Source organism: Aspergillus sclerotioniger (genome assembly GCF_003184525.1).
Source record: "Aspergillus sclerotioniger CBS 115572 chromosome Unknown BO94scaffold_31, whole genome shotgun sequence".
Classification (NCBI taxonomy): Eukaryota; Fungi; Ascomycota; class Eurotiomycetes; order Eurotiales; family Aspergillaceae; genus Aspergillus; species Aspergillus sclerotioniger.
The window spans coordinates 36,239-63,006 of record NW_020291021.1 but is presented as its reverse complement, the minus strand read 5'-3'; the positions used below and the strand labels follow the sequence as shown (position 1 = coordinate 63,006).

General features: G+C 52.9%; 10 protein-coding genes across 10 annotated transcripts; 4 read left to right on the top strand and 6 right to left on the bottom strand.

Moving 5' to 3' along the window:
* Positions 1-108: 108 nt before the first annotated feature.
* Positions 109-1,253, bottom strand: BO94DRAFT_538808 (60S ribosomal protein uL14). The gene is made up of 5 exons (XM_025612566.1): positions 1,191-1,253; positions 841-888; positions 404-650; positions 226-303; positions 109-158 (listed from the first exon to the last, which is right to left on the bottom strand). Exons 1-5 carry the CDS (start codon positions 1,202-1,204, stop codon positions 126-128), a joined length of 420 nt encoding a protein of 139 aa, XP_025463517.1. The 5' UTR covers positions 1,205-1,253; the 3' UTR covers positions 109-125.
* A 226-nt stretch (positions 1,254-1,479) lies between these two features.
* On the bottom strand, positions 1,480-4,138 carry rpdA (histone deacetylase RPD3). The gene is made up of 4 exons (XM_025612565.1): positions 3,705-4,138; positions 3,328-3,628; positions 2,738-3,279; positions 1,480-2,692 (listed from the first exon to the last, which is right to left on the bottom strand). Exons 1-4 carry the CDS (start codon positions 3,894-3,896, stop codon positions 1,679-1,681), a joined length of 2,049 nt encoding a protein of 682 aa, XP_025463516.1. The 5' UTR covers positions 3,897-4,138; the 3' UTR covers positions 1,480-1,678.
* A 126-nt stretch (positions 4,139-4,264) lies between these two features.
* Positions 4,265-6,021, top strand: BO94DRAFT_538804 (proteasome regulatory particle lid subunit RPN11). The gene is given in 8 exon segments (XM_025612564.1): positions 4,265-4,514; positions 4,551-4,573; positions 4,584-4,586; positions 4,605-4,610; positions 4,675-4,679; positions 4,692-4,945; positions 5,001-5,536; positions 5,592-6,021. 3 exon segments carry the CDS (start codon positions 4,755-4,757, stop codon positions 5,738-5,740), a joined length of 876 nt encoding a protein of 291 aa, XP_025463515.1. The 5' UTR covers positions 4,265-4,514; positions 4,551-4,573; positions 4,584-4,586; positions 4,605-4,610; positions 4,675-4,679; positions 4,692-4,754; the 3' UTR covers positions 5,741-6,021.
* Positions 5,952-7,460, bottom strand: BO94DRAFT_538803 (uncharacterized protein). The gene has a single exon (XM_025612563.1). The coding sequence runs from the start codon at positions 7,052-7,054 to the stop codon at positions 6,092-6,094; it is 963 nt and encodes a 320-aa protein (XP_025463514.1). The 5' UTR covers positions 7,055-7,460; the 3' UTR covers positions 5,952-6,091.
* A 155-nt stretch (positions 7,461-7,615) lies between these two features.
* BO94DRAFT_524644 (protein translocase subunit TIM50) lies at positions 7,616-9,661 on the top strand. The gene is made up of 3 exons (XM_025610280.1): positions 7,616-8,018; positions 8,072-8,794; positions 8,847-9,661. The coding sequence occupies exons 1-3, from the start codon at positions 7,770-7,772 to the stop codon at positions 9,435-9,437; spliced, it is 1,563 nt and encodes a 520-aa protein (XP_025463513.1). The 5' UTR covers positions 7,616-7,769; the 3' UTR covers positions 9,438-9,661.
* Positions 9,662-9,807: 146 nt separating this feature from the next.
* BO94DRAFT_538802 (putative C6 transcription factor) lies at positions 9,808-12,599 on the bottom strand. Its single transcript, XM_025612562.1, has 5 exons — positions 11,864-12,599; positions 11,361-11,798; positions 10,917-11,304; positions 10,729-10,864; positions 9,808-10,660 (listed from the first exon to the last, which is right to left on the bottom strand). Exons 1-5 carry the CDS (start codon positions 12,550-12,552, stop codon positions 10,215-10,217), a joined length of 2,097 nt encoding a protein of 698 aa, XP_025463512.1. The 5' UTR covers positions 12,553-12,599; the 3' UTR covers positions 9,808-10,214.
* A 658-nt stretch (positions 12,600-13,257) lies between these two features.
* BO94DRAFT_500229 (F-box domain protein) lies at positions 13,258-16,877 on the top strand. Its single transcript, XM_025609409.1, has 2 exons — positions 13,258-13,799; positions 13,910-16,877. Exons 1-2 carry the CDS (start codon positions 13,630-13,632, stop codon positions 16,677-16,679), a joined length of 2,940 nt encoding a protein of 979 aa, XP_025463511.1. The 5' UTR covers positions 13,258-13,629; the 3' UTR covers positions 16,680-16,877.
* A 1,747-nt stretch (positions 16,878-18,624) lies between these two features.
* BO94DRAFT_549748 (uncharacterized protein) lies at positions 18,625-19,753 on the bottom strand (the record flags this gene model as incomplete). Its single annotated transcript, XM_025613460.1, has 4 exons — positions 18,625-19,059; positions 19,160-19,301; positions 19,366-19,616; positions 19,694-19,753. 4 exons carry the CDS (start codon positions 19,751-19,753, stop codon positions 18,625-18,627), a joined length of 888 nt encoding a protein of 295 aa, XP_025463510.1.
* Positions 19,754-20,908: 1,155 nt separating this feature from the next.
* BO94DRAFT_232481 (uncharacterized protein) lies at positions 20,909-22,581 on the top strand. Its single transcript, XM_025606309.1, has 4 exons — positions 20,909-21,590; positions 21,654-21,762; positions 21,836-21,986; positions 22,045-22,581. The coding sequence occupies exons 1-4, from the start codon at positions 21,155-21,157 to the stop codon at positions 22,534-22,536; spliced, it is 1,188 nt and encodes a 395-aa protein (XP_025463509.1). The 5' UTR covers positions 20,909-21,154; the 3' UTR covers positions 22,537-22,581.
* A 187-nt stretch (positions 22,582-22,768) lies between these two features.
* On the bottom strand, positions 22,769-25,455 carry BO94DRAFT_578164 (uncharacterized protein). Its single transcript, XM_025615203.1, has 4 exons — positions 24,972-25,455; positions 24,231-24,918; positions 23,252-24,198; positions 22,769-23,180 (listed from the first exon to the last, which is right to left on the bottom strand). Exons 1-4 carry the CDS (start codon positions 25,438-25,440, stop codon positions 23,032-23,034), a joined length of 2,253 nt encoding a protein of 750 aa, XP_025463508.1. The 5' UTR covers positions 25,441-25,455; the 3' UTR covers positions 22,769-23,031.
* Positions 25,456-26,768: the final 1,313 nt, after the last annotated feature.

The window sequence follows — 26,768 nt, the reverse complement described above, 5'->3', positions numbered from 1 at the left end:
AAATTTTTATGAATCATTTTCATTTTTGTTGTTGTTGGTCATACTAAAACTGGTACCACACCCTGAAAAGCCCGACTCTGGTATCGTTTCAAATTCCTCACGGTCCACCGCACCGAAAAGGCAATTTACATGACGACACCGGAGTTGGAGGCAATACGCTAGATCACGTATTAGCACCTTGCATATACCCCAAGATAATAGGATTAGGTGCAGGGAAAAACTCACAGGCCAAAGCTCAGCAGCCTCCTTACCAACGGGACCAGTGATAGCGGAACCCTTCATCTCACCCTTGGCGTTGACGATCTATTATCATTATCATTAGTACCTCACTCTTTCACAAATAGCCATATACAAACAATCCCTAATGGGATTGCTAGATACACAGGGGGTAAAGGGTACGTACAACACCAGCGTTGTCCTCGAAGTAAAGGTAGATACCGTCGGGGCGTCTCCAGGGCTTGCTCTGACGGACGACAACAGCGGGCATGACCTTCTTCCGGAGCTCAGGCTTTCCCTTCTTGACGGTGGCCATGACCATGTCACCGACACCGGCGGCGGGGAGACGGTTCAGACGAGCACCGATACCCTTAACGGAGATGATGTACAGGTTGCGAGCACCGGAGTTATCGCAGCAGTTGAGAACGGCGCCGCTGTGGGGTATTATTAGCTTTCGTTTTCCTTCTTATTTTCGGTTCATGTTCGTGGATGGTATGGCATATAGACGGCATGTGTGGGATTCTTCGATGAATATGTTGGTGTGCATGTGTCGAAACCGGGGTCCTCGAGACCAAGGAAGAAAAAAAAAAGGCCGTGAAATATCAGGCGTGAATATGAACGTACCAAGGGAGACCAAGGGTCATCTTGAGCTTATTGCCGGAACAACCGCGTCTATTAAAAGAAGAAATAGTTAGCTTTGTCCATATCATAATCACCAGATCAAATTGAAGCGTCCGGATTTCCGCATCTCTTTCCCCCCCAAACTCATTCTTATTCTCTGATATCAATCATATCTCTCCCATCAACCAAAGTCGCAATTTGCATGCAACCAATCCCGGAAAAATAATTCCCTCCATCTCTTCCTCTTCCTCTTCTCGCAGCCGTATCTTCTTCTCCCCATCTCCTTCAAATCCTCGGTTTCCGGACGCAATATTCCTCCCGCAACATTCCGCATAGGAGGGACAAAAACTCACCCTCTACCAGACATCTTGGCTGTGTATCTCTAAACGGGGTGTCGGATAGAAATTGGGCGACAGGGAGGGGGGGCGACAGACAGGTCGAAGGGGTGGAATCTGGCGGTCGTCTTCGAATCGAAGGGTTGGTCGCGGGTTTCGATTTGCTTCTCGCTTAGTGTGCGTCGTGGGTAAAATCTTGGCGCTGCTATGTGATTGGTTGGTTGGCCCCGCGAGTCCGTTGCCCTAGATTTAGGCTGTAATGGGGTTAGTGGATTTGGGGGATGACTCAGCGGGTTTACTCTTGACTGTTGTAGTTGACAGTTGATAGATAGATAGGTAGTAGCGAGGTACATATAGTATTTCCAGCTAAGTACAAAAGAATAATATCTAATCAATCAGCCAAATAATTGCTTCAAATGTAGAATATCCCCATGCGAATCGATGCTTCTCCCAAACACCTTCCGGCCGTCCTTTGCGCCAAACGTAGACCCGTGCTTTCGGGCGACTCACTCCTCGCTCTTGCTCGCCTCCGTCTGTCCATGGCCTGTCGCCTCTGCGCTGGGCCTCTGTTCAGTCGTCGTCGCTCCGCTCTCGTCCTTGGACGCTTCCGGAGTCTTGCCCTTGGTCTCGCTCGTCTCGCTGGGTTCGGCCGGCTTGACCGCTCCCGTCTCCGCGGCCTCGGCGGATTCGCTCGTCTCTTTTGGAGGTGATGGGTCTTTAGCTGCGGATGATGATTCCGGGGCGGACTTGTCAGCCGCAGGGATCTCTTCGCTGGGTTTCTTCTCCTCCTCGCTCTGGCCCTCGGCAACCGCCTCGGACTTCTCTGGTTGAGGCGTATCCTCACCCGCATCTACCATTGGCGTGTCTTCATCCTGGGGCTTGGGAGAAGGTTGGCGTGAGATCGGTGCCGAGGGCGCCGCCGGTTCTTGTCCATCCACCGCCATCTCCGTCTGCTCCGTCGCAGATGCATCCTCCGCCCTGGACGGTGCCTCGGCTGCTGAGGGTGTGCCTTGCGCCTCAGTCTCCGGCTCTGGGGCCTCAGTCATCTTCGCATCACCTGTCGCATCCATGTCATCGTCCGGGATCGAAGAAGCGTCCTGTGGCGTCGCCATGCCACTCTCGAGCCCCGAATCGTTGACGTCGAGATTCCGGTAGTTGACTTGATTCCTCCGCTTGAGCACGCCAGGCTGCCGGCGGACGCCGTTGGCCGCCGCCTCGTCTTCGTCCTCACTGTCGCTGAGCTCGCCGGGCTTCTCAATGTACTGGTCGAAGCGTCGCTTGGTGAAGCGTTTGTCTTTGTTCTCGTCCTCATCCAGGTCGTCCAGGATCGCATCAGCCTCGTCGTCCATTCCCTCAACGAGAGGCTCCCGCGGCACATCAGTCATTTGTACGGACGGTGCGAAGGCGGTCCGTTTGAGGTTCTCTACAACTTGTGTGCGGATTTTGTCGAGGTATTCCTTGGTATTAGCGTTGTCCATGTTTGACGGGCGTACATCCAGCTCGTAATCGGGTGCAAAGTACTAATCCTGTTAGCCGAGTATAGCCACCTCGAGATAACAACCTACCTCGTAGTAGTCATTGTACGGAAGGTCCGCTGTTAGAGTATCACCGACAAGGATACCGGTTTCAAAGGCCCAGGTACGTGCCACATTACGCATCGTGTAACCACCACCGCCAAGAATCATGGTCGGCAAGTTGAAGCTCTTGACGAAGTTGACGCAGTTGGCGTGCCCCCGCATACTGAGGTTGAAGCACCCCAGCCGGTCGCCCGACAGACTGTCGCCACCGCACTGCAGGACCACCGCTTCGGGCCGGTACCACTCCATAACGCTCTTGATGACGGGCTCGAAAATACTCTTGTACGAGATATCGTCGATGCCGTCGCGGAGAGGGAAGTTGACGGCGTAGTACTTGCCCTGCCCCACTCCGATATCGCGGAGCTCACCCGTGCCCGGGAAGTACTCGCCGTACTTGTGGAAGGACACCGTCATCACACGGTCTGTCGTGTAGAATGCTTCTTCGACACCGTCTCCATGATGGACATCGATGTCAACGTAAAGCACTCGCTGCTTGAACCGCAGCAGTTCCAGGATACCCAGAACGATGTCTGCCCGTCATGTCAGCGGGCACCCAGCACATGTCTCACGCAACTTACCGTTCACATAACAGAAACCACTCGCTTCGCTCTTCTTGGCGTGGTGAAGACCACCGGCCCAGTTGACGGCAATGTCGCACTTATTACGATTAAGCCGTGCGGCACCCTCCATACTGCCTCCCGCGCTGATACCGCAAAACTCAAAGAGCCCATCAAAGACGGGACAATCATCCCCGACGTTGTACTTGCTCTGCTCCTTCGCGAAAGAGTCCATGTTATCCGGTGTTACTTTAGAAAGAAAATCGATGTACTCGTCCGTGTGGAATTGGGTCATTTCGTATTTCGAGGCCGGTTTCGCGCGCTGGAGATTTCATTAATGGGCTGGTTTTCAATGCAGTGGCAAAGATCCCGAGTCGGATCCAGCCGGATTTACTCACATATATCTCCATCTTCTTGTAGAGGCCATAGTTCATGACCAAACTGTGGGCCATTCTTATGCGATGGGGCTTCATGGGGTGACCAGAAACATAGGCATAGTTTCCCACGTCGGAGTCGTAGAAGTAGGCGACTTTCTTATTGCGATCCGCCGACCCATTGGTGATGGGGTCCAGGGGTGCCAAAGAAGTCATCTTGAAGGGCAATGTGCGAGGCACACGGCGATTCCTCACTCAGTCCAATGTGGAGTATTATCGCGGTGATTTCTCGGAGTGCAGATGGATGTTAGGGTCGTGTAAAGGGACGAAAGGGACACTTGGACAAGTAAACCCGTGATAGGTGGAACAGAAAAAACCCTCCTATGTAAGTCAACGGCGAATGCTAACAGACTGGGGACTAACGGGGCTGCATTCCCAATGACCGGGGCGAACCATAAGTGATGGGGAAGAAAGGAACCTAGTAGCGAAGGGGAGGCGCAAAGGCGGGAACCCCGAGCTGCTCCACCGCCTTCGTCAGGCTTCTTGGGAGCTCGGCCGTCACTGCTCGCCCCAATTGCACCTCCATCTCCCACCTCTTCCTCATCTTCAGCTCTCGTTCATCTCACCTTCTGGCCCCTCGGTACCAGATTGTCTCCTTGTGCCGATTTCCTGAATATCTACGCTATCCTAGCCACGAAATTTTCTCTGATCCCTCCCACCTATCTCCCGGTTGGAGCTTCCGCGTAGGAAGTCATCCGTTGTCTCATTTCCATCTCACATCAATCAACCCACCGTCTCAATCATGGACCGTCTGCATCGCATGCTCCAAGCTGCCCAGGGCATGGGCGTTGGGGGTGCCGGCTCTAATGGCGTAAGTATCACCCTAATGGTCGATCACATCCATGGACCTTCAAATGGCTAGTTGCCCGCGTCGACTTGCAGCGATTCGCTGTGAAGCATTCACATCTCTTCCAAGGATCTATAGCACACATAGCTAATTCCAATGTCTAGGATATTCCCAACCTCATCGATAACTCCGAAACTGTCCACATCTCCTCGCTCGCTCTGTTGAAGATGCTAAGGCATGGTCGGGCCGGTGTGCCCATGGAAGTCATGGGCTTGATGCTGGGAGAGTTTGTGGATGAGTACACAGTCCGGGTGGTTGACGTTTTCGCCATGCCCCAAAGCGGTACCGGTGTCAGTGTTGAAGCCGTGGACCCTGTGTTCCAGACGAAGATGATGGATATGCTCCGGCAAACGGGACGGTAAGCTCGGAACACCCTTCGACCCCCGAACTCACACTAACGCACCCTGCTACAGACCAGAGACCGTTGTTGGCTGGTACCACTCACATCCTGGTTTCGGCTGCTGGCTCTCGTCTGTCGATATCAACACCCAGCAATCCTTCGAGCAGCTCACGCCTCGCGCCGTGGCCGTGGTCGTCGACCCCATCCAGTCCGTCAAGGGTAAGGTCGTCATCGACGCCTTCCGTCTTATCCAACCGCAGACCGTCGTCATGGGCCAGGAGCCCCGCCAAACAACTTCCAACCTGGGTCACCTGAACAAGCCGTCCATCCAGGCCCTCATCCATGGCCTGAACCGCCATTACTACAGTATCGCGATCAACTACCGCAAGACCGGTCTTGAGGAGAACATGTTGATGAACCTGCACAAGCACGTCTGGACGGAGGCACTGCAGATGAAGGACTTCCATGAGGAGGGCGAGCACAACGTCGAACGCATGAGGCAGCTCGTGAGCCTGGCCGAGGGCTACGAGAAGCGGGTCAAGGAGGAGACCACGCTCTCGAAGGACCAGCTCAAGACAAGATATGTCGGAAAGGTCGATCCTAAGAAGCGTAGGTTACTCATTCGCATCTTCCACCGTTCTGTTACTAATTTGAATCGCTACAGATATCGAAGATGTCAGCCAGCAGTTGATTGAGGACAACATCGTTGCCGTGTCGCGACAGATGATCGATAAGGAAGCCTCGGTAGCACGGCTATCAAACGGCACGGAGGCCGAGAACGGCACCGGCATGGAAGTTGACGAGGAGCTATAGATGCGGCCAAGATACATTAACAGATATGAATTCAATGCCAATCAGCTGAGTTAGGCAATACCCCTACAGGCTTCATCATGTACAAGACGGTTACCTTGTCTTGGCAGACCATCAACGAATGACGTTACATGTATCGGACGGATCAGCCCGGCATATCGGTCTGAATAATACTACGTGATGTGAACATTCAGAAAGGGAGACAAACATCAGTCCTATCCTCTAAATCATCTATATAGTTGATATATATACATCTATTGTAAGCATAGCCCAGAAACGTGGAATCATAACCCCGCGCCGTCCCGCAGATGTAAAACTAATCCAAACCCAGCATCGTGTTCATAGCATCGTAGATCAATCATAAAGGTACGGGCTCAGTAGCGGCACCGGCAGCGTCTGCGGTGAGAACCCATTCAAGCGGGCCAATTCCCTTGCCTCTTCTTGAGCCTTTATCAGCTGAGCCTTCTCCTGTTGCGCCCTTTCTTGCGCCTTCTCATGCGCCTTAATGCCGTACACATCGTCACTGAATTCCTCTCCATCGTAATCCGTCCAGCCGCGTTCAGGTCCCCAGGCAATTTTCCTCCCCGCTGTCCTGACCTCCTCCATCAACCGCTTCATCAGCGCCCCGCTCTTCCGCACCGACGGCCACGCATCAAACTCGACATATTCCAGATTTGGCAGTTTCGACAGCACCTCGCTCAGCAGATCGCCCGCAAAATCTGTATAGTAGTCCTTGGAGACCCGGAAACCCTCGAATACCGGATGCGACGGGTCACACTCGATGAACACCTTGAAGGTGCGGATCCGGACCATCTCCTCCAGACCCAGACTGCGGGTGACGGTCCATTCGCGGGGTGGTGCCGTCCAGCTCGAACCCAAGATTAATTCGATGGTGGCAATAGAGGGGCGGTACTGGGGCGCGATGGCGCGAATGGTCGGCATGCGCGAGTAATCCTGGATATGAAACAGACGGAAGGTCTGGGTGGCGTAGAAATAATCGGAAGCTTCATTGTGCATGCGCCGGGAGGTTAGGAACAGGGCGACTCGGTGCGAAGTGGGAGAGAGCGGGGGGTTTCGTTTGGATGAGGCGCCTACATTGCCGGTGGTTCGTGGGGTGCGTCTGCGCCGGGGCGTGAAGAGCACGAAGCCGTAGATGCGTAGACGAATTTCTGAGGGGAGGTCAAAGAAGCGAAATGGCTCCACGGGACCCTTTCGGGCTTGTTTTTTCCTCTGGGGTTTGGCTTTGCTGGTTGATTTGGCGGCATCGTTGAGATTGACCTTCTCCAGGGCCTTGGAGAGCGAGTTCATCTTCGACATGGTGGCGATGGTCTGTCTGTGGTTGGAGAGGCAGAAATTGCACACAAGTCTAGAAATTATACGGCACGATACGAGAGTGAAGTATCTTAACTCGGGTAAATGATTGACTGATATTTTTTTTTCTCTGGATTGGTTTGGTTCATTCCATTGTTGCATGGAGCTGGAAGCCGAGAATTAACGACCGATACGACAACGCCGGGGGGTAGCGAGGAACCAGCACTACTTATGATGAAGGCGAAAAGGATTATATCCCACTAACGGGGCTGCAGCTGCATGGGAGACCTTCGCTGCGGCTCTTGGATATGGGACGGAAGAAGATCTTCACTTGGTCTCCCCAGCCTAATTCAACCCGGCATGCATGGAGGAGAGAGCCTGATGGGTCAAATTCGTGGACTGGGTGTCAACTTTCTGTGAAGAAGAAAAGAAAAAGAAGAGGAAAGGAAGGATTGGCCTCGGCGGTATTTAAACCCCAGTCCTGCACCTCGGGTGTCTGTGGCCCGCCCGACCGCGGTGCGTGAACTTTTCCGCCGAGCACCGGCTGAGCGCCGCCTGGCCGCCAACGACCAACTTCTTGATTCTTGACCATCACATCACATCCCCATCCCGCTGGCTCACTTCTGTTTGTGTTGGTGGTGCCCCCACGTCTGTCTTTGGCTCGGCGCGTGCGTACATCGTCTCCTTCTGTTTGTCTATAGATGCCCCTCTTCCTCTCATAATGCTTAGTCGTGCCGTACTGTCTCTGACGAGGCCAAACGTCCTCACCTCGACCGTTCGAGCCTCCACTGTATCCGTGCCCCATGCGCGCTGGTACGCAAAGAACAACAAGCCCAAGACCCCATACAAGCTCCCTCATCAGTCCAACAAGGCCGCCAAGTCCGAACAACCGGCCAAGCCTTCCTCTCAGAAAGAATACTCCGCGGAGCAAGCTGAATTCGATACCAAGGCTGAACCGGCTGCCGAAGCTGTGAGTTGATCTGGCTCTGATGTTCCTGGGCTGCCATCTGACTTTTAAATCAGTCCGAGACCGGTTCCACAGCTCCCCAGAAAGATACACCCCAAAAACCTCTTCCCGATCTCACCCAGGGTATTCCCTCCACCCTTGCCGCAGAATTGGAAGCCCGCTCGAAGAACCGCGGCTCCACCACCCTGAATCTCACTGAGGACCCAACGCGTGCGGATGAATACGATGATGGCGGTCGCGGCGATGTCCCCAACTACGAATCGTCTCTCGACCGCAAGCGCGCCCGCATGGCCAACCTGGTCTACGTCATGGTCCTGTTCGCAGGTGCCGGTGGTGTAGCATACCTGGGCCGGAACTGGGAGACCGAGGAGGAAGAGAAGGCTCACCCCGATGTTCCCTCGGGTTGGGGTTTGGGACTTATGTATAGCCGTGCTAAGGCCCGCTTGAGTGACATCACCAGTTACTACAAGGACCCGGCTTTCACCAAGCTGCTTCCCGACGAAGATCCCAACCTGCGCCAGCCTTACACCCTCGTGCTGAGTCTGGAAGACCTTCTGGTGCACAGCGAGTGGAGTCGTGAGCATGGCTGGCGTGTAGCCAAGCGACCGGGTGTCGACTACTTCCTCCGCTACCTCAACCAGTACTACGAACTCGTCCTCTTCACTAGCGTGCCCAGCATGATGGCCGACCAGGTGCTCCGGAAGCTCGACCCCTACCGCATCATCCGCTGGCCTTTGTTCCGTGAAGCCACCAAGTACAAGGACGGAGAGTACATCAAGGTAGGTCCCTGTGGTCGTATCGATCTGTCGTCGCACTAACACCGATAATCAGGACCTGTCCTACCTGAACCGTGACCTGTCCAAGGTTATCTTGATCGACACCAAGGAGGAACATGCCCGCCTGCAGCCCGAGAACGCCGTCATTCTCGACAAGTGGCACGGTGACTCCAAGGACAAGACCCTGGTCGCGCTGATCCCCTTCCTGGAATACCTTGCCGGTATGGGTGTGGAGGATGTGCGTACCGTCATCAAGTCCTTCGAGGGCACCCAGATCCCCGTGGAGTTTGCCAAGCGTGAGAAGGCCATGCGCGAGCGCTTCGAAAAGGAACTGGCCGAGGAGCAGAAGAAGCGCCCCCGCAGCGGCTTGGGCGGTTTCGCCTCTGCCCTTGGACTGAAGTCCGGCCGCACGCTGGACGGTGAGCAGAGCCCCTCGGAGGGCCTTGCCCAGGGTAAGATGCTGTGGGACCAGATCCGCGAGCGCGGCCAGAAGAACTACGAGATGATCGAGAAGGAGATCCGCGAGAACGGCGAGAAGTGGCTGGCGGAGATGGCCGCAGAGGAGGAGAAGGCCCGTCAGGAGCAGATGGCGATGATGAAGGGTTCCTTCACCGGCATGTTCGGTGCCGGTCCCAAGAAGGAGTAAATCAGCCATTGAGCATGACAGTGGCGTTCACGGAGCGCTTGCAATGACTTTCCTCTCTCTTCTCCCAATCACGGAGTTATTATAATGTATAACCGAGATGCTGTTTTGTTCTTGGGAACGGGGTTCACTTTAGAGGGTTCTTTGGTTCCTGTACCTCACAGGTTCCGTTGTAAAATAGCATTTGGTTGTGTATTTGCATGTATAAATTGAATCATTTTAATGTCATGCGTACCCACATATAGAAGTACTAGGAAATATACCTATGGACTCTGCTATGTCCATTCTCCGAAGTCCGAAGAAAAGATGGGAGTAGTAGTAGTAGTAGTATAAATTCAGTCTGTCGGTAGGTACTTTTCTCGACGTATACATTTCCGCGTCCATCCATCTACCCCACTAGACATTCTCCTTCATCCTACTACTCATCCAATCAAGTAATCAAATATGTCATCACGAAACCAAAACAATCAAAGTCAACAAAAAAAGTATAATTCGAGACTGATCACTATATACAATCAGTCCATCAGTCAATCAAGATACAAAACCTAAAACGAAAAACTGGGTATAAGTAATGAACTCCCCTCCTCTCGTCCCCTCCCCTCTCCTATCTTCATTCCATGCACTGCACTGTTGTTGAATACAATCAACTAAGATAATAAGATAAATCCTCTAGTAGTTGAAGTAGAAGGATATTTTCTCTTCCCTCCCAGCTCTCCCACTTCAGGGGAGGAGGAGGAGGGGTTCTTCTTACCTTTTTCCCTCTGCCGCCATAAATTACGTCTACGTCAAATTAACATCCTGAAAGACAGAGACATCCCAAATGCCTGTCATATCGAAAGGAAATCCATCCATGGTGCCAAAGGTACCGGAGATACTCATCATATCGTCGACGATGTCGTTGTTGGTTTGGGTTTCGGGGAGGGAGATAGCGGCCGGGTTGACGAGACTGTCTGGTTGGTGGCCGAGGTTGGTGAAGGTGGGCGGGTGCTCGGAGCTATTGTTGTTGTTGTTGGCGCCGGTGGTGCTGTTGAGGCGGTTGAGGAGGCGTTCGCAGTGGTCGAGACACATGTCGGCGACGTCCCAGTCTTCTTCTTCGCGGACGCGACGTAGTATCGAACGGAAGGTCTCGACGTTGGTGAGGCATGATCGGGCGACTTCTGGGTCGGTGGTTTCGAGGGCACATCGGACGAGGAGCGTCGCGGTGGTGGTGAGGTGGAAGGCGCTGTCTGTGGGAGGGGTTAGTCTCTCATGTTTTTCTCTGTTGTTGGGTTTGATCTTGGGGGAGGGAGCATACATGGAAGCCAAAATTCTTGAAAGTTTTGCTTTCGGAGGGAGGAGATGAATTGTACGATTTCTTCGGCAGATCGTCGACATTCGGTTTGGAAGTAGCGGCGGGCTTCCGGATTGTCGGCTTCGGCGTTGTTGACTTCCTGCGCAGGGTTGGTATGACGTGGGAATGATCGGGGTTGGGGCGATACTTACGTTCAGCTCGACGCGGCTTACGAGCATCTTCACGGCTAGGAAGCCAAGCTGCAGACTGCTGGTCCCCGAGATGCGATCCTCCGAGGGGTTTGTGCTGATTGGGTTGCGTAGCCAGTCAGGAAGCGAATCCTCCCAGACGTCGAGATCGGTGCGGATTTGTCGCACTTTCTTGGTGGTTTCGCGGTGGGCTCGATGTTGGAGGCCGTAGACGAGGGGCAACAGGTCGCCCAGGATCTCGGTGAGTCGGCACAGAGCAATGTGGCAGTGAGCAGCCCGTACGCGCTCCGGGGTGCGAGAAGTCTGGGGAATTAGGACGTCGATCGTGGGGAGAGGGACGTCATATTGGTTTTTGGCGATCTGAGGAGGCACGCCGTGACCGAAGCTCCCCCTGTGGATGTCAGTATGACCAGATGCATAGTATGGGGGTAAATAGCATCGGCTTACCAGCGGTCATGGATCACGACGCCCCACCAGAGCCGCATTCGATGGTTCTTCTCGGGGCGCGATAATTTCCAGTGACTGGGATCGCGATTTAAGCCAAGACAATGCGCAAGGGAGATCATTCGCCCGCAGCTGATGGCATTTCCGGTCATCGAGAAAATCGGCCGGCCTGTCAGATCGATGAGAGCCGCGCTGACTGTGGAAAGACCGGGCGCTGAAAACTCCTCGTGCAGCGCCGCGACAGTCATGTTGACTGCGTATCGGGGATCTGGTTTCGGGTGACAAGCCAACTTGGGCGTGTGCTTCCAGTAGACGAGCGACATCGAGTAGACCTGGCATAAAAGCGACGCGGGCGGGTCGCCTGGCGACTCGGAGAGGAACGCCTCCCAGAAAGTTTCTCCATCAAAGATCGGAAATGCCGCGTTGAACCTGTCAATGAACCTGAGGACCAGAGTTAGTATGTCGTCTCATGTCACCTTCCTGATCCGAACCCATGGGAAGCGTACAGTCTGACTAGGTCGCGCTTGAAAGGCCCGAGAATCTGCTCAAGGATCTCTTTCTGATTCTCTCCAGGAGGGACACCAACACGCATACCCTGCCTCCGGCGCGATACTGTCGTGTAAAGAATGGGCTTCCGCGGGTCACTCGAGTAGACGTTGTATGGCTGACTTTTCGGCTCCACGGATCTGCTGGTCCGCTCCGGAGGCATATACCTCTCAATAACCTGGGCATCCTCGGCCACCACAGGACCAACGATCAGAACCGACTCGTTATGGGGATCCTCGACTCCTTGGCTCCTGGAATCACTTCTCCGACGGTCCAAGGCCGAGTCCGAATGGGCCACGCTGGAAGCTCGTCGCCGGCTGCTATGCGACGGAGAATCTGTATCCGGGGAGTGTTTGCGCTTCTGACCTAAAGACGAGACACGCGCGTGGTCTGCCACCCATGGTTTAGGTTCATGGCCGTTGGTGAGCGGGGGATCATTGTTGGCCTCCTCTTGGTAATGACAATCTGCTCCTTGGACCCGGCACAAAAGGCATGATTGACCGGGGATATCGACTGTACAGCGGGATTTGCGCTTCCTGCACAAGTCGCAAGCCCTAACCTTGTGTGACCGATATGGTCTGGCGCCAGCATTGAACCCCGGAGAAGCCAGCTTCTGCGAGGAAGTGGTGGGAGCTGTAATCGGCGGCATGATGCGCCCCGATCGTGGTATTGGCGGCGCAAGCCGGTGACCATAAGCTGTAGTGCTTCAATTGGAAGTGTGACAGGTCGAAAAGCCGGGCTAACAACCAGCGGTGGGTAGGGGGATCGGACGAGCTGCAAGATGATCGGAGAGTTCCAACGGGGGTGCCTGGACTAGCACAGCTACCACAGCCAGTCATCCACCACTGATAATCGCGAGTTCTCGTCGGAGACCCGGCTAGATCACAAGGCCGAAGGGGAGCATTGGACCGGGGAGGATGCTAATCGCGTGGCTGCGCGGAAGGGTGCATAGTTCCTGGAGTTACCACCCAAGTGGCCCGACACGGAGCGAGCGATGAGGACCAATCTGTCTCGGCTTGCTGAGCCGATCTCCTTGCGTTTCTGGAGGAGCGCGCGATAAAAACCTGACGATTTTCCGAAATTCTTATCGGCGCTGCGAAACTGTGGGGGGAGTCACTGCTGAGTCAGCCAGGGCGGCCAACCACGTGCCGCCGATTGCCGTATTTATATCCGCGCGGCCCTTGCCCGGTTTGGGAGGGGTCAAGTCCCGTCTGGATCCCGTACTAGTCCGTACTCCTCCGGCTGTTAATAACACTGATACCCCGTACGGAGTAGTACATACAAGGCACCTCAGGCACTACTTGGTCCCTTCTCCTTCTCCTTCTCTTTCTCTCTCCCTCTTCCACTCGTACTACTCCGGATATCCCCATCCTTCTCTTTCACTCCAAACAATGCACGGAATGCTTCCCCGCTTCTGACCTGTCTACCACCTCCACACCCAACCCCCCCCCTCCTCCCTTCCCCGGTCATCTGAAACCGCCCCGTTTCAGAGGCAACGACGCATTGGCACAGAAGATCCCCGGTGCATTATTGGCGTGCGGGTGAGGGACACAGCCACCGACCTTGCTCGTTGGCGCTTCCCGCCTGCCCACCAACGTGCATCCTTCCTCGGGTCTTTTGCCCCTATGTCCTCGAAAAAGATGCTGGACGCGGATAATTGAACCCAGTGCCGTCTGCATTTGTTCCATCAAATGTAGACCCTCGTGGGTGATATCTACAATCGACCATGGAGGAGGATGTCCGGTTGCCCAACGCGGAGCGGCTTGGCGGCCCTCATCCCGATCCCCAGCACGGCTCCCTCAAACTGCACCAGGAGCTCTCCAAGAGCACGCCGCTGCACCGCGCAGACCAGGCCTCTTCGCCCTTCACCCGTTTGCCCCGTACGGTGATCGAGCAGTAAGTGCCCTCCAGTCTTCCCCAGAGCAGTGCTATCGCTAGCGACTGTCATGTGATCCATCACAGCTGCTGCCTGCGCTCGGACAATATCCATTTAACTGGCTGCATAGTATCCTATATGTCGCGGATGCAAACAGCTTTGCGTCGCTGGCCCTGCTGAACCGGAAATGGCGACGTATCTCCGACTCAACCCTCTTGTATGCTCACCACCTGTCACAATGCCCGTCCTTTGCCTTGACGCAGAAAGCCACCGAGGAGCCGGCGCACGCCGGCGATCTTGCGCTGCTCAAACAGCAATTTGGCGCCCAAGTTAGGCGGAATGCGTTTGATGCATTCCTCCGGCCTCGCAAGACGCTGATCAAGCTCACCTCGACGTCCATGAGCTCTTCGACAGCCTTTCCACGGGGTGAAGCCTTTCGCTTTTCTTTCTCTCCAAATGCGCAGCTCATCCTGTGCATCAGCTCCTCCAGAATCGTTGTTCTTGACATAACCTCAGATCCCGCGGCCGTGAAGCACGAGCTCAAAACATGGCGACGCCCATTGCATGCTGCGATTGTCGATGACGGCTCGCTTCTCGCTGTGGTGTCCTCCAGTCATCGGGTCAACATCTACCACCTGACCAACGACGAAGCAAGACACATTCAAGACCTGACTCTGAACGATATTCCTCGGACCCTCGCGCTCTCTCCGACCGGGGGCGTCCTCGCCATTGCGTACGATGATCGAGTCGAAGTATACGCCATCGGTGAAGAGGTGCTGGCCACAGAACGAAGAGCTGTGCGCTGCTCCGGGGTTGACTCGGTGTCGTTCTCCTCTGACGGTGTCATGCTACTAGGGACTTCCGCTGATCGCGGCAATGGCGGTCTGGTTACTATAACAGTGCCCTTTTATACCGAATCGGAAGCCGAGTACTCCCCGAGAGATGCGCAGATCCGGATGTGGACGACACAGATCCTGTTTCCAGACGTCACAACCGGATTCAGTCACGCATGTCTGCTTCCTCTGCACGCAGAAGGAGAAGGTAGCTGGATACTAGGGTTTGACGAACAGATGGCCACGTTCAGAGCATTTGGGGTTCATAATACAAACTCGGGCACCACGTATTTCGTGACTCCGATGTCTGATGACGGATCTCGGGAGTCTTCCCCAATCATGCTACCGACCGTTGACGATCAGGGCGAGCTGGTCGCATTGGGGTTCGAGAATTCTGGCCTCTGGGTGTATGGAGTGCCTGATCGTCTGGATATCGCCCCTGTAGCGCCTAGTGCAAGGTCATATTTTGGGATGGAGGTGGAGCAGGGCCCTCTAATCGTGGAAGCGACGGCTGCTCGTGACAGTTTATCTCGGTTACAGCAGTCTGTCACGAAGCCAAAGGTCCTCATCAATGGCCATAGGATGAGCGATATGCCTGGGATGACAGCGGCCCGCTGGGTACGCCATCCAAGCTGTATGGCTGACCATCGTAGATTGGTAGCCGTTGCTCCTGGTGGCATAAGCCCTCCAACCATTGGCGAAGAAGACGTTCCAGTGGATGGCGGACGGGTCCTTCTATTGGACTTTACACGATCCGCTAGGAATGGGGATTTGACTGAACTGAACATCGAGATCGGCGATGCGGAGCCGAAGATGCTGAGCGAGCCAAACTCTAGCCTGGACACTGAGGTTGAGTTGGAAAGGAGAAGGACGCGGTTGCATCGAGGGAATGCTGCTTCGCCGCGGGCGAGGGCATTTGCGAGGGAGTCATATCCATCAGCCAACACGGCCAGCTACGCTCCTCGGCCAAATGTCCGCAGAAATAGCTCCTTCTTTTCGGGTTCTTCAAACGGTGACATCCAACATATCCCGGAATCACCATACGATAACACGCAACCACGATCTCGGGACACGCTGCGTCGTGCAGCCACCGCTGCGGCTACGGGCCGTGGGCGCTACAACCCCCGGTACCAAGATGAAGCACGCCCCGTGCAAGATCAGAGGCCGGTCCAGGCTTTCCAGGTTCCCCATGAAAGCGATGCCGATAATTGGGTTCCACCTCCACCTCCTTACTCTAGCGTGCCCGACGCACCTCTTCCCGATTATCTCCGAAGGACCCTCCTCCCTTCGAATACAGAACCTGTCCATAGAGTCGGCGATGCTCCAACAGATGTTCGAAGACCCCAGACGAGCCGCTTAGAACGCATGGTGGACGAGACTCTACCTCGAACTTCGTTGCAAAGACTGCATACCATTACCGGGTCGCGGCTTGCTTCTCGCATGAGAAGGAGCATGAGAGACTCCGAGTCCGAACCCTCTGAACATAACCGGAGGCATACCACGTTCTTTCGCAGAAGAGGCTCTGCCACGGGCTCTCCACCCAATCTCCAAGAGCCCAACGGATTGCAGATGCCTTTGCCAGAACAGCATCCTTCTGTCAGCTCCCAGAGCCAACCGCAGCCTCTCAACGGCTCCACGCAGCCGAATCAAACCCAGTCCGCCCAACGGACTAATCATCAGGACGTCTTACTTGAGGAATCAGTAGACTGGCAGGAGTCTATACCAGCGAACCAACACGTGACATTCAACCTAGACAATTACCCGTACTCCATTTCCTCGCCCAATCTCCAGGTCTCCGCTTTCCAATATGACGCTCCCGAAGCCGTGCAGGGTAGTCAGCACCGCCCCAATTACCACCGGACGATAGACCGGCGCTCCCAATCTCAGGATGTCCGACTCCCACCCGGGGGGATTCCACCTTTGAACCGCCGGGCATCGACAGACCCAACTCTGTCTACCAGCTCACAAGTGGCTGCGCACGAGCTGTGGCGTCGACGCATCGAAGAATGGAACGAACAAACCATCTACGAAAGAAGCAAACGCAGAAGCAAATGTATAGTGATGTAGGAGGAGTGTGGTTAGCAGGCATGGATTAGATTGTTCAGGCTCTGGCTTTGGATCTTTTTGTGGTACACGTTAGCTTATATACCCGAGTGGACATACATAGGCTTTGTAGAGCTGTGCATAAGGTGATTTCTAATTTCTTTCCGCTCCAGTTTAGGAGTCTGTGGCACAACCTAAATCTACGAACCTACTTCAATCTCCGGAACCTTCACCTGTATCATCACCCGAGCCAACCCAGTAGCGCAGCCTATCGAACCTAGTTCGCCATTTATACTCTGGCTGATTCTTGTAGGTAAAGCTAGCTGAACAGTAGCTACCTCCAATCAACCAAGACCTACTTCGTATGCAGCATCCTGCCAGTACTAGGTCCTGGCCTGCGGAAAGCCCTCAGCGCTGCGAAGCGATATCATAAGCACCACTTAACGCATTCCTAAAAGCAACTAGCTCCATAAAGTTCCGTAGAACACCTAAAATCGCAGTACCTGATTCAGACCTAGGTAGGGTCTGAAAACTACTATGCAGTCCTTGCCTTCCAGCTGAAGCGGTGAGTCCTGACAATATAGCCCACGAGTGGTCAAATGAGCCAATACTAGGTCCTGGCCTGTGGGAAGCCCCCAGCCCAAGGCATTGCGAAGTGCCTTAGTAAGCAACATGCAACACACTTTGACTGCATTTATAGAGCTTTGTCAAGTGCATGTAAAGGGCTACTAAAGGGCTCCGTTGAGCGCTCTTAAAGGGCTTTGTTGAGTGCATTTAAAGGGCTACTAAAGGCCTTTATCAAGTGTTACTAAAGGGCTCTGTTGAGTGCTTTTAAAGGGCTCAGTCAAGTACAGCTCAGTCAAGTACTTAAAAATGCAGTATATAATTCAGATCTACAGTCTGAATCTATGTAAAGACCTGGTTTAGATCTACAGTCTGAATATAGACTGGAAGGTTTTTTTTTTCAGATCTCCTCCGAGATTCTTGTTGGGCTGAAGCAGTGAGTATTAGTAATATAGTTTAAGTCATGTTATAAGTGAATTAAATAACTAATTAGGAAGCTGAAATTGTGTAAATTATTAGATTAATGAGAAGTCTTGGAGCTGGAAACTTCCCTAGCAGGACTGAACCTAGTATTGCTCAGCGCTAGCGCGCTTTGCAAAAAAAGGCTGCACTTGTGATATGCCTGGACCAATCAGAAGCATTACATTGCCGGGACTCACCTCTAGGCATGAACACCTAGCAGTACTCCGTAGGTAGTTTTAGTAAGTAGTGTTACTCAGCGCTACAGTATAGATAGCACGCTTCACAAACCATCAGATACAAGGTAACAAGCCTGCCTGCCCGGCTCCTCCAGTCATTCCCTATTCAAATTTTACCTTACCATACACAAACAAGCCGGTAACTATTTACTATAGTTGCCCTCATCCACCCCGTAGAGCGATGATCAAATTCTTGATGTGAGCGTTGAACTTACCGCCAAGTACTGTAAGTGAATGGAGATAAGGAGAGAGGCGGAGGGATATCTCAAGAAAGGAATATTGATTTCTGGTTCGGGTAAAAGGAGTCATAGTGACTAGTCTAAAGGGCTATTTAGGTTTCATTTGCTGTTTTGGTGGAATGCATGAGGGTGATGGTTCTGACTGCGGAGGTTTTGAATAGGGAGGTAAAAGCGAGAATTATAGTGTTGCCGGTTGGTTTGTTTCTTCCGTAAGTGTCTTGAGACATTTGGTTGTGTGGTTATGGGGGGTAGGGGGTAGGGAGTAGGAAGTACCAATATGAATTGCAGCAGTTGAAGATACATACACAGGCTCAGGTTACAGTCTATGGAGCCTTTTCAAAGAGGAAAGGAATGGAAAAGAAAGGAAACAGATTAGGACAAAGCGAAGCAAAACAAAGCAGAATAAAGCAGAATAAAGCAAAACAAAAGAAAAAGAACCCGAAACTATACAATAGAAACACCAATTCACTAACATTCTCGCGTCCAACTGTCGTTACAAAGGGCCCCCAGCCACTCCAAGTACTCATTTTTATAGTCCCCGTCCTGCATAAACTTCAACAAGCCCATCACGGCTTTCAAGGCTTGGATCAGATCGGCTGTGTGCTTGAGATGGTACTCACGTGTTCTGAGGACCTTCACATGCAGATCCGCGGGCAACAACTCTCCCCGAACAGCCTCCAAGTACTCCTTAGTAAACTCGGCGTAGGAGAGCCGAAGACGTGTACCATGGATGGACACCAGCCATCCATCGTGACCATTGACCACCTCGTCAGATGAGCTGGTGCTGCAGGCACATGCCTGGCCGTAAAGCAACGCAAATTCTTGCGCCACAATGTCTTTTCGGTGCGGCTCTGGACCGTTTGCAGGGTGACGCACACCCACTCCAAGGTCTCTCCGCTTTGCCTAACAATTGTCCAAGTCAGTCTTTTGCCCATCCTTCTTTGTGCTACTGCCCCTCCGTTGCAAGAGACCACAGGAGTATGATGACGGAAGTATTTCTCACCACGAGAGACACAATGGGGACGTCTTGGAGATGACCATCTCGGTCCTGAACCACTATGCCCCCATTGCTTAAGCCCCTAGAGTCTGTCGCAGGAGACCTTGTCGGACCGATTTCCAGAGTGGTTCCCAAATATTTATTCGTCCTGTGATTGTATGTGATTGTAAGCGGGAGGAAGGTACTATGGCAATGCATGCCGGGCCACTTACAACACAAATAACCATCCGTCCTCTAGACTGCAACGCATGTTGAGTATGATGGCACGGAGAAAGGCGACTGCGAGTGCTTTGGACATGTTCGCTGACTCATACTCGTAGTCAGAGTCTGCATCTGGGTCATGCTTCTTACTTGCTCCGTGGAGGGATATGAAGAATTGCCGGATGGGATCTGGTAGGGTTGGTTTCCTAGCCGTTTTCCGCGGTAGCCTAGCACTTGCATCTGGTGATTGTTCAAACCAAGCCTTAAGCGCCCGAAACTCTAGTCCCAACCGGTGGTCAGCTTCTAATCCGCTTCGGTTCCATCATGGGAAATCCATACCTGCATCGCCGTCTCTAGGGATGTACCGCGCGAATGGAAAACTCTCGATGGGAACGTCATCTTCGTGCTTCACATGAAGACTCGTGGTATGTCTTTCTTTCCATTGGCAGCGGGTACGTGAAGGGTTTCCTGCATCATGCTGGTTCCCTGCACATGATCCTCTGTTCCAGATGGACCCACGAAGAAGGATATCAAAGGGTTGATGATGGACAGATAGAGAATGTGCAAGCCATGGACAATAATTTCGATGAGATGCATAAGGAAAGGAGGCAACGATTGAAAGTGGTTAAGGAGAAGAACTAGGATTATTAGCAGTGAGCAAGGTGTAGTTCTGTTGAGAATCTGTGAAGTCTTCTCTTGACTATTTCAACAGCCACTGCCTTATATACTGCTGCTGTTTCTCTGTGAGCTTCACATGCCGGCCGCCTCATTTTCCACATTATGTTTCCAGATTCTTCTGCTCAAATGATTGTCTCACGCAGATGAATAGGAAGATGAACTGCAAACCTTGTGTCCCAGGCAGCGGTGAGAGAGCGCCACATGTTTCTCCCCATTGACGACGTCTCCTAGTGCTTCTGGAAGGCCAGCAATTATCCCTAGTAGTGAACACATGGACTTGATAGTCCAGAGCTTCACATCCACAGACCAAGAACAGTTGAGTATCATATCTGTTGAAGTCGATAGCATGATGGTCTGTCTACCTGGGCCTGAATAGCATGCTTTTTTTCTCTAGTTAGGCTTTGGCGATGGGTTGGGAGGCCCCTTGAAACACCCGCAATGGCCTTTGAGTAAGTGGTTCCTGAGGAAAGGACTTCCTCTCCGCTTCTCTTAAAGTTCTGGTGGCTGGTCGATAACCCGTGACCAGTCCTGACAGTACTCGTGTTGCTATCACTTTTTCTTTTTTCTTTTCCCTCTCACCCCCCCACCACCATCTTCTTCATCCATCCATCCATTCTATGTCAGGCATTGGAATACATCCAATCGCTAGCCAGTAGTAACTGATTGCTCTAGTGACCCGCCCCTAAGGGGGACAGTCTCCATCATCATCTCCTCTCAGAGCTTATGTGGCTTACTGACAGCCCCCGTGTTGTTAGCAGCGTCTTTTCTTTTCTTTTTTCACTAGGGTACTATTGATGATGGCTGGGAGTCTTTCGGAACACACCCAATCACTGATTCATGACAGACAATTCTCTCCATCACCTTCTCCTAGAGCTCATGTGGCTGGCTGATGTCTCGTACAGCGCCCGTGTTGCTTTTATTATTACCGCAAAGGCCCTTGGCCCGAAGTGTCAAAGGAGACCCTTTCTCCATCACTACCTAGGAAGCGTTCAAAGAACGGGATGAGGAGGCTTGTTCCCTCCAACGGTCTTTGTTCTCCCCCCGATCTTAAATGCGTGCAAGCTTGCTATTCTTCACCTCCAACAACTATTTCTATCTGAACTACGTCCACAGTCGAACGCCATGCCACCGCAACGCCGAAACCCCTGCCATCGCTATGGCCTCCGTTCCAAAGGCCCGGTGGACCGCGAAGTCTTCCAGGTTCTAGACACCTTGAAAGCTGTCCGGCCTTCCAAGGTGAGACCTGTCAAGCGTCCAAAGGCAATAATACACAGGTTCACAACGCGCATCAAACTCAATTTCGTCACCCTTCGCAATGAGTTATTGATCCGAGAAGAGGACTCTACGGATAGTAGCAGTACCTCTGATCCGGATTCGGCTTGCGACAGCGAGATGGAAGTCAATGAGACAAAAACCTTCACCACCAGGGAGTATCCTAGAAATTGCCGACGTCTTAACATGCCCATTCGGTGGCTTGCTGTCAACGTTGCGACCCAGGAAAAAGTACCGTTGGATGCGATCTTCGATGCGAAGTACATGCCGCTAGATGATGATGCCGGTAAGTAGGCTTCACTGTTCTTAGGAGCCTAGAAATTGATTCGTTCCTCGTTGGGACCCCTAGAATTCCAGGACCGGGTTGGTCAATGGCAAGACCTTGATGCGTGGATGGATGGATTCATGTTTGATTCCTTGACCTCGCTGTTCAACCTCTCTTCCTCTGATAACGAGATGTGAGTCACCCTTTGTGCGCCTATGTTCGTTTTTCTTTCCCAAGAGAGCTAACGAGGAGGACTACCAACCCAGCTCTTTCCAAGAGGATTGTTATTTGCCGCTCATCAAGGCCAGTCTGGGTAAATGCGACGACGGCATCTTCTTCCGCCATTGTATTAGAAGACAGGGGTTCAACGATACCAGCGGTCGACAATGCTTTGGCTTTCCACTTGCTGTCTGCGTAGTCAGTCTTATTCCATCCCCACAACTCGAATTCGGTATCAGAAGCTGAGCAACTCCAGTATAAATACAGGTTGGGTCAAAGGGGTATAGCCCAGTCTGAGATTACGCCACTCCTGCTCCAAGTCAATTTGGGCTATGAGTACAATTCCCATCGCGAGCAATACCCTGCGTACATCCTCAGTCAGCGAGGCAGAAATTTTCGTTTCGTCAAAGCCACCATGACCCGGCAGGAAGTTGAACGCCTTCGAGACAAGGAAACCCTATCGGGTAAGATACAAGTGCAACGGACCAGGGCCTTCAACATTCGTGACCGCAGTGGGCGCAGAGAGTTTGTCCGCACGATGATAGGCTTGTTACGTTCCTTTGAAGATCGTCCCGAAGCCGAGTATCCCATGTACACCAGCCAGTGGTTTTTCCGGGAGAAGGAGAAGGAAGGAGGAGGCGAAAGAGGCGAAGGAGAAGGAGAAGAAGAAGGAGGCGAAGAAGGCGAAAGAGGCGGAGAGCGACGGGGGTACCTATACCGTATAATAGCTTCATTATGGCCCTTTTAGGCATTGTGGATATATAGTATCAGGCCAGGAGCCCTTCTGGCATATTTAACCATTAATAAGCAACATAAGAAAATATCTTTTCTACTTAATCAACTACCAAGAGCTCCACCTGAATGCTTGATCTCTTGTACCCTAGACAGGTAGCTCAACTTCCCCTTTAGTCTGTTTGTATCATGTGACCTAGCCACTCTGCGATTCCTGTCGCGTTCCCTCTCCATCTTCTTCAACTCTTCCAGTCGTCGAAAAGGCATCATATACCAAGTCTGATTGCATTGATCTCAGTGTTGGGCCCATTGTGGAGTCTTCCACTGAGAGGCTATCTATACGGCTTCCGTTAATCACGCCACTTCCTGGAGAGGGATGGTATGATATGGCTTCATTCTCTTCATATGATTCCTCTCCCTCTCCCTCTCCATCTCTCTCTATTGCGACTTAACTGTTTCTTGGGTGGTTTTCTAATCGGGAATGGCTGTCTAGACGTGGGTTGCATTGATCTTAAAGCAATCGAAGTACCCTCAGCGATCTTCTATCAACTCCCTCCACCACAACTCCTTCCACCACAACCGCCTCCACCAACACCACCACCTCCTCCTCCGCCGCCGCATCCTCCTCCTCCTCCTCCTCCTCCTCCACCTCCACCACCACTGCCACCACCTCCATCACAACCACCACTACCACCAGCACACCCCCCCCGAGCATCCGCCCCCAGACCCACCACAACCCCCAGCTGCCACCCCACCCCCACACGTCCCAACTGCACAATTCCCATGTGCCCCATCCACAAAACTCATGCATAGTGGATTCCCAGCATATGCATCGGCATGGACCCCGGGGTCACACGTGTACGGTGCTTGATACGGGACCTCCACCGGATAGCCCCACACCATGGGACAAACGGGCGGATCCCACGTCGTTGCATCTTTCCTGTTCGTTCTGTTAGCGCCTGACCGGTGTTTCTTGCGCGCGCGCCGCTGCATGCGTTCGTATCGGTGCCGTAGTTTCATAAACTTCACGACGCGGGGGTCAGGGCCTTCGTGTTGGCCGGATTCGGTAGGACTCAGGTCTGGTCGTACGGCGTTGTGGGCTGAGATGTGTGGGTTTTTGTCTAGGTCTGGGGAGGTGGTATCTTGTAGTTTAGCAGCAGCCCGACGGGCTTTGCGGTTCACTTTGTAGGTGGAAGTGAAGGGGAGGGAGAGGGTAAGGAGGTCTGGAGCGCGGATGGCCTCGCAGTACCAGCAGGTGCATTCGCTGTAGATTTGACCGTCGGTCAGCTGTTTGTACATTTTGCTGGTCCAGGCAAAGCCATCAGAGAGGATGCTTTCGTCGACTTTGTCGTCGTGATCGAGGAAAATGGGCGTGCCGTGCTGGGAGTATCTAGTGTGGTGCAGAGAGAAGGCGAAGTATCGGGATGGGGTGCTGAGTTGGTGCGTGTGCCAGGCCAAGTCGACATCAAGGGTGGGGACGGCCATGTGGCCCGGGTTGGTGGCCATGATGGTGAAGAAAACATGATATTTCTTGATCAGCCGGTCCATAGTTTGGAGGACTGTTGGGGAGTGGAGCCAGTCGATCTGGTCCATTTTCTGGATAAAGGTGCCTTGTCGGATAACGGCGCCGACGAGGTCCAGAGCGAACGGACTGGAGTTGTCCCAGTAGCGCGATAGGCTATTTTTTCATCCGTGCATAGCGCTGTCGACCGCGATTCGGAAGTCGCTACTTTCCTGGGAGAGTACGAATTCAACAAGGTTGAGATGTAGTCGTTGACGTCCTTTAGGGTCAAGAGGGCTTGGTCGTTGCTGTTGTTGGGGCTGGTCCGGGTCAGGATGGAGCGACCAGCTTCCTCAACGAAGCGGTTCGGGAAGATTGAAGGATTTTGGAAGCGATCGAAGAACCCGACATATTCGGGCACCCCTCGCAAGTTATAGTAGGTTCCTGGCATGGGCCGGTCTGCATAGAGGCAGGCCTCGATGTCTCGCCGGAACTTGGCGATTTTCAGGCTCTCGTGGTCGATGGTGAATGGGCACTTGGGACAGATGGCCCTAAAGTCTTTGTCTGCAAAACCCTGCCAGCCTTGGAAGAGACCCTCCAGCAGCGTGGACATAGCACCGTCTGTCCATGGCACGGAAACGCGACCTTTGCAGCAGGGACAGTGCACCACTTTGTCCGATGTACCAATGAGATTTTCCCATGGAAGATCGGTCTTCACTTGAAAAACGTCCTTTGCCCGCTGCCCTGCGTCGTAGTCTAGTGTACTGTTGTCGATGCACGCATTGATGGCGTGCCAGGGGAAGCCAGCCGCCCAAAATTTCATCTTCCCATGTCGGATGCAATCCTCAAGAAACGCTCGCGGGTTCAGCATGTGGGCGTGCCATACCATCAGGACGTCTAATAACCTGTTATTAGGGCAATAAATTCTTTGTCAAGCGAGGAAAGCTTACCTAGAGGAGGCAGGATGTCCCGGGACCAGATAGACAGGGTGTAGTAGGCGGGAATTGTCGCATAGTTTTTGTTCCCTAGGTCAGAGAATCTAGGGGGTGAACGAGAGCCCGGAATGCACCTCTCCCACCAGGTCGTATATCGGGCGGCCGCTCGGTTGGTATAGACAGCCCAGCGCTTCTCCTTGACTCGGGCCCACGCCTCGTCTGTGTTATCCCCGAAGATACCTGGATCCGGGTCCTTAATGCCAAAGAGATCTGAGGTGCTAGCAACATGATCGCGCAGGTCGGTGAGGACGGCCAGAAATTTGAGATGAGCCACGCATTGGTCGTGAGTGACTGTCGTGCTAGACGACGGTCCAGCGTCTCGAGTGAGATCTAACTCAGGGAGCAGCAGTTCTGGCAGGTCGATTTGGCTGTATGTTGGAGGTTGGCCCTCTGATGTATCCTGTCTCTCGTCCGGGGAAGACATGATGGCAGATCGACTATGGGTTGCTTTGCTGCAAGTTAGGGATGTTTGTCATGACACACGCATCCCCCTGGGGCCTTTTATATTCGTGCGGCTCGGAGCTTCTCCTGACATCACACCGACGCGCAATGCCAGCGCATGACGCCGGACTGATGATGATAGTGGTCAATCCGATGGTTATGGTTTCGCAGCGTGGGAGGGACCCGAGCCCTTCGCGCCTGGCCCGCTAAATGATCATGACATTCGGATGGCAATCGGGACAATAACAGACAAGTGCCCTGCACTGCCACCAAGACGAGCAGATTTATAGTATGGGGGCGTGAAGGGCTCCGTGGAAGGTGCGTCTTGTGAGAGGCATGGTTCGCTCTGGTTTGCCCGGGAAGTATAGTATCTACCTCTTTGTGCTCGGGCTTCCAACGAGGTGAAACCGTGAAAGGGTCCGATGCGTGATTGGTCAGAGGTTGAACATCAACCACAACCCATGGGAATAGAGACCTTCCACATTATCTTCGCAAACTTCATTGAAGCAGCTGTCACGAGGATGGAGACCCTGTTTGGATATATGCGAGTTCCAATCTGTGTGTTCCTAGAGTTGTCGGATATTGTATAGTTTGTGGTTTTTGCCGAAACTGATCGGTATGTCAGGTCAGGATGATTTCTCTGCAATCTTATTGATTGTCTATGTTATTTCCTGGAATAGTTTCCTTCTTCTAACCGTGAGATTCTACTTGTTGGATGAACACGGAGTTCGGGATTATAGTAGTAAGCACTAGGGTGAAAATGTGGGTAGAAAGGCCTCCGTAGTAGGTATCTACCTAGGGTAAGCATCACGCACAAGCATGCCATTCCGTGCTTATGATTATTTCCCGTATGGCCGTCCGGTAACAAAGCAAATATCGGTGTCGCGTAATCAGCCAACCACAACGGAGGGAAATCGTCTTTGACAATCAATCCCAGTGTTTTGTTTTGTTTTGTTCCTGATCCGTCGGGCGTCCGAGCTCCCGGGCCGGCTACAATCGGACAGGCGTGGTGATAATGACGGGTGGACCAATCAAAACCCAATGACGAGGGTATTTGTTATGATGCATATTCCACTGTAGTTATAGGTAGATCATGATGAAATTGATGTAAGTGATGCACCTCTTTCCATGCGGAGTTCAGAGTACCTCCTATGTACATAGTAGGTATTGTATATGTTGTGTCGTTTAGGTAGAGTTACCTAATGGAATGGAGATAAGGGACCAGTGGGGCGATGGCCCGTGCTGACTAAGGGCCGCTCGTGCCACCGCTAGCTATCCTCACGTGCCTTTTTTTTTTCGGGCGAGACCACG

Bases quoted from the DNA above. Each gene is read 5' to 3' on its own strand.
- BO94DRAFT_538808 (XM_025612566.1), bottom strand. The intron at 651-840 runs GTACGTTCATAT...AATACCCCACAG, and splicing joins ATGACCCTTGGTCTCCCTTG to CGGCGCCGTTCTCAACTGCT. The intron at 159-225 runs GTGAGTTTTTCC...TACGTGATCTAG, and splicing joins AGGCTGCTGAGCTTTGGCCT to CGTATTGCCTCCAACTCCGG.
- rpdA (XM_025612565.1), bottom strand. From the start codon at position 3,896: ATGACTTCTTTGGCACCCCTGGACCCCATCACCAATGGGTCGGCGGAT. The intron at 3,629-3,704 runs GTGAGTAAATCC...TGAAATCTCCAG, and splicing joins ACAAGAAGATGGAGATATAT to CGCGCGAAACCGGCCTCGAA. The intron at 2,693-2,737 runs GTAGGTTGTTAT...TAACAGGATTAG, and splicing joins CGTACAATGACTACTACGAG to TACTTTGCACCCGATTACGA.
- BO94DRAFT_538804 (XM_025612564.1), top strand. From the start codon at position 4,755: ATGCTAAGGCATGGTCGGGCCGGTGTGCCCATGGAAGTCATGGGCTTG. The intron at 4,946-5,000 runs GTAAGCTCGGAA...ACCCTGCTACAG, and splicing joins ATGCTCCGGCAAACGGGACG to ACCAGAGACCGTTGTTGGCT. The intron at 5,537-5,591 runs GTAGGTTACTCA...GAATCGCTACAG, and splicing joins AAAGGTCGATCCTAAGAAGC to ATATCGAAGATGTCAGCCAG.
- BO94DRAFT_538803 (XM_025612563.1), bottom strand. From the start codon at position 7,054: ATGTCGAAGATGAACTCGCTCTCCAAGGCCCTGGAGAAGGTCAATCTC.
- BO94DRAFT_524644 (XM_025610280.1), top strand. From the start codon at position 7,770: ATGCTTAGTCGTGCCGTACTGTCTCTGACGAGGCCAAACGTCCTCACC. The intron at 8,019-8,071 runs GTGAGTTGATCT...CTTTTAAATCAG, and splicing joins CTGAACCGGCTGCCGAAGCT to TCCGAGACCGGTTCCACAGC. The intron at 8,795-8,846 runs GTAGGTCCCTGT...ACCGATAATCAG, and splicing joins AGGACGGAGAGTACATCAAG to GACCTGTCCTACCTGAACCG.
- BO94DRAFT_538802 (XM_025612562.1), bottom strand. From the start codon at position 12,552: ATGCCGCCGATTACAGCTCCCACCACTTCCTCGCAGAAGCTGGCTTCT. The intron at 11,799-11,863 runs GTACGCTTCCCA...TCTGGTCCTCAG, and splicing joins AAGCGCGACCTAGTCAGACT to GTTCATTGACAGGTTCAACG. The intron at 10,661-10,728 runs GTATGCTCCCTC...CCCCTCCCACAG, and splicing joins TCAAGAATTTTGGCTTCCAT to ACAGCGCCTTCCACCTCACC.
- BO94DRAFT_500229 (XM_025609409.1), top strand. From the start codon at position 13,630: ATGGAGGAGGATGTCCGGTTGCCCAACGCGGAGCGGCTTGGCGGCCCT. The intron at 13,800-13,909 runs GTAAGTGCCCTC...CTGGCTGCATAG, and splicing joins CCCCGTACGGTGATCGAGCA to TATCCTATATGTCGCGGATG.
- BO94DRAFT_232481 (XM_025606309.1), top strand. From the start codon at position 21,155: ATGCCACCGCAACGCCGAAACCCCTGCCATCGCTATGGCCTCCGTTCC. The intron at 21,591-21,653 runs GTAAGTAGGCTT...TGGGACCCCTAG, and splicing joins GCCGCTAGATGATGATGCCG to AATTCCAGGACCGGGTTGGT. The intron at 21,763-21,835 runs GTGAGTCACCCT...CTACCAACCCAG, and splicing joins TCTTCCTCTGATAACGAGAT to CTCTTTCCAAGAGGATTGTT.
- BO94DRAFT_578164 (XM_025615203.1), bottom strand. From the start codon at position 25,440: ATGTCTTCCCCGGACGAGAGACAGGATACATCAGAGGGCCAACCTCCA. The intron at 24,919-24,971 runs GTAAGCTTTCCT...ACAGGTTATTAG, and splicing joins GGACATCCTGCCTCCTCTAG to ACGTCCTGATGGTATGGCAC. The intron at 24,199-24,230 runs GTCGACAGCGCT...ATGAAAAAATAG, and splicing joins GTAGCGACTTCCGAATCGCG to CCTATCGCGCTACTGGGACA.